The sequence below is a fragment of the Bidens hawaiensis genome, unplaced genomic scaffold, assembly GCF_021521415.1.
Source record: "Bidens hawaiensis isolate Kalapana, Puna unplaced genomic scaffold, B.hawaiensis_p1.1 tig00013623_1, whole genome shotgun sequence".
In the NCBI taxonomy this organism is placed as follows: Eukaryota; Viridiplantae; Streptophyta; class Magnoliopsida; order Asterales; family Asteraceae; genus Bidens; species Bidens hawaiensis.
In genome coordinates this window covers 17,340-25,639 of record NW_027504998.1, presented here as the reverse complement: position 1 = coordinate 25,639, position 8,300 = coordinate 17,340, and the positions used below count along the sequence as shown (strand labels likewise).

The 8,300-nt window shown below is 33.1% G+C and overlaps 1 protein-coding gene across 1 annotated transcript; it reads left to right on the top strand.

Moving 5' to 3' along the window:
• The first annotated feature begins 2,508 nt into the window (after window positions 1–2,508).
• On the top strand, window positions 2,509–8,003 carry LOC143609779 (peptidyl-prolyl cis-trans isomerase CYP40-like). The gene is made up of 8 exons (XM_077084436.1): window positions 2,509–2,693; window positions 4,431–4,931; window positions 5,049–5,136; window positions 5,251–5,303; window positions 5,697–5,801; window positions 7,148–7,223; window positions 7,828–7,865; window positions 7,940–8,003. The coding sequence occupies exons 1-8, from the start codon at window positions 2,523–2,525 to the stop codon at window positions 7,991–7,993; spliced, it is 1,086 nt and encodes a 361-aa protein (XP_076940551.1). The 5' UTR covers window positions 2,509–2,522; the 3' UTR covers window positions 7,994–8,003.
• The last annotated feature ends 297 nt before the right edge of the window (window positions 8,004–8,300 follow it).

The following is an 8,300-nucleotide window of genomic DNA, read 5'->3' as shown; positions in this document are numbered from 1 at the left end:
ATCATGATTTCTCAAAGTTTTTGACAGATTTGGAGTATGAGGAGTAATCATAATAAAACAGTTTAGTTAAATGGTTAACACTCAAGTGATCAAGCAAGTAGGTCATAAGACTTTTTTAAGTATTATTTAAACTTGGAACCCTGCAAAACAAATATGTTTAAAAATAAGGTAAAATGGTGAGATTGTTTATAATAAAATAGATTAATATGGACAGTATTATAATATTTAAATGGTATTAATAAAGATTTGATATCTAATTCTCCGCCAAATTCCATGAAAGAATAAAGAAAATTAATAAGAAAAGACAAGAAAAATTATCGAGTAGTAGAATGTATGATGTGTAAGAAAAAAAATATGTTTTCATTTTGAAAGAGCCAATAGTATTCAGTATAAGAAGATTGATGCATGTTCAACTTTGTTAATTTTTCTTTGTATAGTTTGAGAGTTGGTTCTTGTTTTGGTTACTTTGACGATAGTAGTTCCCCTTTTTCCTGTTTGTTTGGGTCTCTCGCAACTTGCAAGTTACCTCTCTTTTGGTTTTATATTTGTCCTTTAAAAAAACGTATTCGCTTGCATATATAAAACCACAATAATACTTACAATAATAAAACAATGCATGAGGCAAAATTACTTAGAACATTGATTTGCATAAAAATATAAGGTGATAACAAATACCAATTAGACACGTAAATTACTTGCATCAAGAACATGCGGATATTTGGCATGTAAACCGTGTAGGTTTGGTGTCATTTGAAGCTCTTACACTAAATATTTGAGCCTTGAACCATCAACTTTGTTGAGTTTTGAAACGAGCATGCATGCACAGCACAGTGGCGCATCTTTAACATCTGGTATGGATTGACTGAAAGTCACAAGACCTAATTTTTCTTCCTACTTCTAAGTTTTGGGTGGGCAATCTCGTTCGGGTCGGGTCGAACAATAATTCCAAACTTTATCCTACCAAATTGAAAGAAATACAAAATGGTGAAATGCGAATTGCCGAACCTGATCTCTACTTGCTTTTGTGATTGTTTCGATTAATCGATTTCACTCCCACACGAGTCCGTTCCGAACCTCATTCCTCAGTAGACAGCGGCAGTGCCCAATTGGTGATTGTTTTGACATCTATGTTCAAACGTTTGTTGTTGTGTTTGAACATTGACAAGATGGCAGGGTTGGATTTTGAGCTTAATGTTTATTTTTTTGTTTAAAATTTATCTGAGCTTAAGCTTGATCCTATAGAATTTTATTTCTTAGCCTTTGTTTGTCTTTACGTTTATTTCGTAAACGATTCTTGTTCTTTGGCTTTAAACAAACTTTATCTTTTTTGTAAATACAAGGCTGGCCCGAACTCAAATAATATAGTTGGGCTAGACTCAAATAACTTGGCTGGGACGGACTCAATACATGCATATTTTTTTTCTATTTTTTCAAAAGAAAAAAATATACTACCAAACGAAAAACATGATAGGATCACGGTCCACTTGTGCCCAAAGAAAGATCTACCAATGTGCATGCATGAACACACAACACATAGACATTTGATTGGTTACTCAGCCACGTTTAGCAGCTAAAGCCGTCCAAAAACCTAACCCAATGAGTGGTATGCCCCAAATCCTCGTCTACTTACTATACACACACCAAACATCTTTGAAATCTCAAAAATGACATGCATAATCATTTATGAGACACTATATTTTTCACATAAGATAAAACACATTGAAATTAATATTTGACTACTTAACTCCAATGTTATTTGGGCTTAATTATTGGATTTTATACCTAGGGTTAAGTATTTATTTACTTGGGCTTAAGTGACATGTGATATGGACGTAATTAGTATTTGGGCTCATGTGAGAATTGATCAAAAAATTGATGAATATATTTTCTCCGATGAAAACTCTCTCAATCGAAGAACAATTACGGTTACAACACCATCCACGAACAAAACTTTGAGATTCAATGTGATGCTCAGAATTCTCTATCTAATCTGATAAATCATTTCGCGTAACCCATAAATAAGTTTTATCAGATACTGATTACACGATTCAAGTTTCAATTTCTTCATCTACAATTACATACAAGTTTCAAGTTTGTTTAATTGTTTGATTTTTTAGACTACAAAATATACAACAGAATATGTAAATGTATCATTTTGATTTTACAATACAATAATAATAATAATAATAATAATAATAATAATAATCGAGTCGTTAAAACGTAACAAAAAAGACGAAAAAATATTCAGTCAAAAGCGTCCCACGGTGGTCTCGTCCAAGTGGTGACGAGTCGTCATGTGCTCGTAGCCAGGCCCAACAAAACCATCTCAACCGTCCGATCACTTACCCCAACCCTACACAAATCACATCCAACCGTCGTACACCACTACGCCCCCTGGTCCGTATCACATCCAATTATAGCACCATCCATCCCCACGCACTCTTTGAATTGAATATAAATATAAATAACGGGCGGAGGTTTAGGGTTTACAGTTTTCGATTGTTCTAGAAGTTGATTGATTGATGGCGAATCCGCGGTGTTACTTGGATATCAGCATCGGAGGAGAGGTTGAAGGTAGGATAGTGGTGGAACTGTACAAAGACATTGTTCCTAAAACAGCTGACAATTTTAGGGCTCTTTGCACTGGTGAGAAAGGTATTGGACCTAATACCGGCGTTCCGCTTCATTTGAAGGTATAAATACCTAATTATTGAAGCTAATTACCTGAATATGTGATTATGATTATGATTGTTTGTTTCTGCTTGACCTGATTTGTGTATGTATTGAGTGTTTAGATCTAGTTTGTGTTCTGCTACTACTTATCCATGAAAAATTTGTAAATTATGTATGTGTTTATTGTTGCTCTGTTGTTTGCAACGGCTGCTGCTTTTTGGATATCAGCAATTCAATTAATTAGGATGTATATATATTAATTATTATGTTTATATCACATATTTTGTATACTTAATTGAAAAATGAGTTATGATTCTACTTATCGTGGTCTAGGTCAGGCCGTTTCCTGTTATATATATTGAAGTTGTGAAGAATATATATATATATATATATATATATATATATTCATTTTGATCATTGCCCTATATAATTCATGTAATACATTTATCTGTATTTTCAATTGATTTTGGAAGTATTTATGCTTGTTTGCTATGCAGTCGATAATGCTGATATATCAGTCCTTTGGTAGAATATCGGTCAAAATATCGGTTAGAATATCGGTACCGATAATATCGGTGATATTATTGGACTGATATATGACCAATATATCACTGATATTCCCGATATCAGTGTTTTAAGTCTTAATTATCAATTTTAGTGTTCAATGTTAGTGTTTTAAGTCTTAATCAGTTCCTACTTTACTTGATATGGTTGTTAGTGTTTTTCAAGTTGCAAAAGGTTAATTTGTTAGTGGTAAGAGATTTTCTTGAATTATTAGTGTTAAATTGCTATATATATGAATTTTACATGATATTAAAATTACCGTTATCACACCGATATCTCATCGGGATAACAGATATCTCAGGAATTGGTCGTTTACCGATATCCTACCGATATCCGATATTTTTCCGCATTAACTGCTTAGATTGTTTGCTTCTGCTTGAGTTAATTTATGTTATGCCTGTTTAATTGTAGTATGTGTTCTGCACATCTGCTAGTAATTATTGATGAAAAAACATGTTAAAATGTGTTAATTGCTTGGTTACGGATTGATTGGCAATTTGACATGAAGTTATGTTTGAATGATATATAATGATTGGCTTGCATGTTGTTGCAATTGTATTCTTGTAATGCTATTTCTGCTTTATTTTGTTGTATAAGCATCGTTATCAGTTGATATGCAAAATGGATAATTTTATGGTTGTTTGTTTCTGCCTGACTTGATTTATGTATTGCCTTATGGATGAAATTTATGTTCATTGTTACTTTGTCGTTTAGAACTGCTTGGTTAAGGATTGATTCAGATCAAAGTGCACATGACTAGAATTGACATGAAGTTTGAAAGATATAAAATAATAATCGGCCCGCGTGTTGTTTCTGTTCATGTAATACTATTTCTGCTTTATCTTGTTGTATAAGCACCAGTATCAGTTGATATGCAAAATGGCTAAATTTCTGCTTGACTTAATTTATGTATTGCCTGTTTAGATATAGTATGTGTTCAGCTAGTAATCGTGGATGAAAAATCTGTAAAAAAATGCGTTGACCATTACTCTTCTGTTTAGAACTGCTTGGTTAAGGATTTATTCAGATCAAATGGTCATGATAGAACAGACATGAAGATATGCTTGAATGGTATAAACTAGGAATCATCCTGCATGTTGTTGCAATATGTATTACGATTTCTGGTCAATCTTGTTGTATAAGCATCAGTATCAATTGATATGCAAAATGGCTCTTTGTGTGGTAACTTGCAGGGATCATGCTTTCATCGTGTTATTAAAGGTTTTATGATTCAAGGTGGTGACATATCTGCTAGAAATGGCACTGGTGGAGAATCAATCTATGGATCGAAGTTTGAAGATGAGAATTTTGAGTTGAAACATGAAAGAAAGGGAATGTTGTCCATGGCTAATTCTGGTCGTAATACTAATGGTTCTCAATTTTTCATCACAACAACTCGCACTCCTCATTTAGATGGGAAACATGTTGTTTTTGGGAGGATTATTAAAGGAATGGGAATCGTTCGCTCAGTTGAGCATACTACTACTGGAGAAAATGATGTACCTACTTTAGATGTCATCATAGAAGATTGTGGGGAGATTCCTGAGGGAGCAGATGATGGGGTATGTGACTTCTTCAAGGACGGTGACACTTATCCTGATTGGCCACTTGATCTTGATAATAAGCCTGAAGATGTTTTTTGGTGGATGAATGCTGTAGATGCCATTAAAGTCATGGGAAATGAACAGTTCAAGGTAACTTGCATGGAAACAGTTGAATTTTATTATGACCATTACAAATTTGCATTTGTGTGTTGTAACCACTTTGCATTAAGTAACTGGTTTCTTTGTGATTGTTATTATATTTTGCAGAAACAAGATTATAAAAGTACTCTTAGAAAGTATCGCAAGGCTCTCCGGTACTTGGATGTTTGCTGGGAGAAGGAAGATATTGATGAAGGTGGGTGTTTTGGGACATCACTAGAAATCTTCATGACTTTTTTGTTGCCACTAGAACTGGATGGTTATATGTGTCTTTAAGTAATTTGATTCAGCTATTTTTGTGGTTTTGTAGGGAAAACGGATTCCTTACGGAAAACGAAGTCTCAGATATTTACCAACAGCTCTGTAAGTGTTCTCTTTTTTTAGTGCTGCAAATGCATAGTCACTTCAGTTAAAAACTGAGTTTTGTGCTACATATTAAGGATTCTTATATGCGATGAAGAATATCTGTTAAAATGCTTGTATTTTTTGTCTTATGTTTCTATAGGTCAATGACCATATCATCTATCTTTTGGTATATTGTAATTATTTGTTAGTAGGTCTGATGAATTTTATTAGCTTCTTTATATTTAGTTCTCTTATTGGAAATTTGTATAAACTTTATGTCTTTCAAGCAGATGCACATATTTCTGATGTTGTAATATTGTAGGTCCATCTATAACTGGTTTATATTGGATTGTCGCCTATTTTAGGTTTTTTCTTTAAACTTTTTTACATGTTGACAAATATGGTTTCTAGGCCTGCAAGTTGAAACTGGGAGATCTAAAAGGAGCATTATTGGATGCGGACTTTGCACTTCGTGAAATTGATGATAATGTGAAAGCTCTGTACCGTCAAGGTCAGGTTGGTATCCATATTTATGCGATGCATAAAAAAGTTGCAATAATGTATGTGCAGACTTCATGGCTTGTCATTATATTCTTTTATTGTCAAAGGTCGAATATTTTGGCTGTTTATATACGTACCAATGATAGTACATACTTGTCAAGGATATATAATGGCAACTTGTGATAGTTCTGTTTGTACTTGTTCTCTCGTATATGAATATTTTCTTTTCTTGAGAGTCCTATATTTTGCTCTTGTGGACTAAGGATTTAAAGAAAGGTTAATATCATATAAAACTAGCACATTTTTTATAAAATTTCACATCATGTGTTTTGAAGCAAGTTTAGGGACTTTAGCATACAGAAATCAGGATGAGAGACTATTTCTGCAAATTGAAAAAAAACACATGTTAGTTCTGGTTTTGGAAGTTCATGTTTGGGAGTGAAAAAGATAATAGCTTGTATAGCCGTATAGGAAACATGTCTGTTGTGATAAAAGTGAACTGTTTTATGGCTTCTCGAAATTTGATGTTATACGAGCCCTTAACTTTGTCGAATAATATTTGACCTTATGCTTTATATCGGGATTTGGATAACTTCAGCTTAACGGTATGACATCAACTGCATGCATGCCTTCTTTTCTTCTTTGTTTAAGAACCTAGCAATTTTGCATACAAAAGGATTCTTTATTTGCGTGTGTGTATATATATGTATGTATATATATATATATATATATATGCAAAAACGAGTCCATTTTGTATATTAAGTCGCAGACTTCTTAAACACAGAAGAAAAGGAGGCTTAAAGGAATTTGATGTTAACACGGCAAAGCTAAAGTCATTCTAAAATAAAACACAAGTTCAGATATTATTCTATGAAGTATGTATGTGGTTGTATAACACTGTATATGCATGTATGTGTGTGTTTACAGCGAGCGGCCAATGCAGAGAGATAACTGCAAAAATCGCTATATGTATGACAATTTAAGCATAGGGTACAGGTGCATTACGTGGTTCTTGCAATGCTTAATTTAAAATTGGCTCTGTATTGAGCGACCCTCTTTCTGTATATATACATGTGTGTGTGTGTAAACAGTTAAAAGGCATTCTAACTTCAAAGTAATTAAATCTTTAGTAAATTTCCCACACATATGGATCCCTGTTATGTTTTGGCTAGTCAACTTAATCATATGTTCTTGCATCACATGCTGCACTCATTTACTTGCCTTTTAGAATTTTTTTGATCAACAAACTCTCGTTTTGATCTTGATATGTGACGCTTGTCTACAAATTAAAACCATAATTTTCGGATGATAATTTTATTACTACCTTATGTAATCTCTACTACTTTTTGTTGTACAATCAGGCATGTATGGCTCTCAATGACATAGATTCTGCAGTTGAAAGTTTCAAGAAAGCACTGGTCTTGGAACCTAATGACGGTTAGTTCTATATATGTATTCGTTAAGCATGTTTTGGATACCTATTACACTCGATGTCTTCAATGCTGATATTTGAACATCTTTCTATATCAAGTTGTTTATGGTTAACCGATAGGGGTGTGCATGAAACCAAAAAACCCGATCCGAAACCGCCAAAAAATTCAAACCGAAACAAAAACCGACGGTTTGGTTTTATGTTTTTTTTTATAAAAACTGAACTTACGGTTCGGTTTTGGTCTTTCATGCTGTAAAAACTGAAAAAACCGAACCAAACCGAATTTCTGGATTTTTCATATTTTATTTTATTTTTTTGAGTAATTTATAAGAATTTAATAAATATGCAACTCTTAAGTGTTTTTGCTCAAATGTATAATGATCAATTGGTTTTTAGTTAACAAAATAATTTAGACATTAATTATTTTCTGCCAAACGTTTTTCTCAGCCCAAAATTTATTAAGCTCAGAGAACCGAAACCGAACGATTTCAAGAATTCAAAAACCGAAGTTTCGGTTTTTGGTTCAGTTTTAGCTCAACCGAACCACGCACACCCAACCAAGGCCAATGCTTATGATCATGCTCTGACCTTGCTCTTTTTGTTTCTCAGCTGGTATAAAGAAGGAGCTAGCCGCTGCAAAAAATAAGGCTAGTTTTTGCACTTTCATTTCAAATCAATTTTTATTATATTACTTTTGTCTTAAATCTGAAACTTTATGCAGATTGCTGATAGACGTCAACAAGAAAAGAAAGCGTTCGCACGAATGTTTCAGTAGATTGCCAATATTAAAGGTTTGTTCCAAATTCAATGGAATTTTAGAATCACTTGGATTACTTAAAACTCAAGCTATTGTCTAACCATCTTGCAATTATGTATTGGAAGATGTCATTTGCGCTTTCTAGATTGCTTGAATTTCAAGTTAGCATGTTCCACTCGGATACATCAGGTATAAAATAACTTATGCATCCTTCTTACAGTTTTAGACTTTTAGCAATCTATTTATTTCTCTTTTGTTTTTTTTGTCTAGGTTCTATTGAAGATCTTTGAAACACCGGTAAGAACATAAAAAGCTTGTTTAAATT

Coding starts and splice junctions, on each gene's coding strand:
- LOC143609779 (XM_077084436.1), top strand. CDS start 2,523: ATGGCGAATCCGCGGTGTTACTTGGATATCAGCATCGGAGGAGAGGTT. Junction 5,304..5,696: donor AGATATTTACCAACAGCTCT/GTAAGTGTTCTC, acceptor TATGGTTTCTAG/GCCTGCAAGTTGAAACTGGG. Junction 7,866..7,939: donor TAGCCGCTGCAAAAAATAAG/GCTAGTTTTTGC, acceptor AACTTTATGCAG/ATTGCTGATAGACGTCAACA.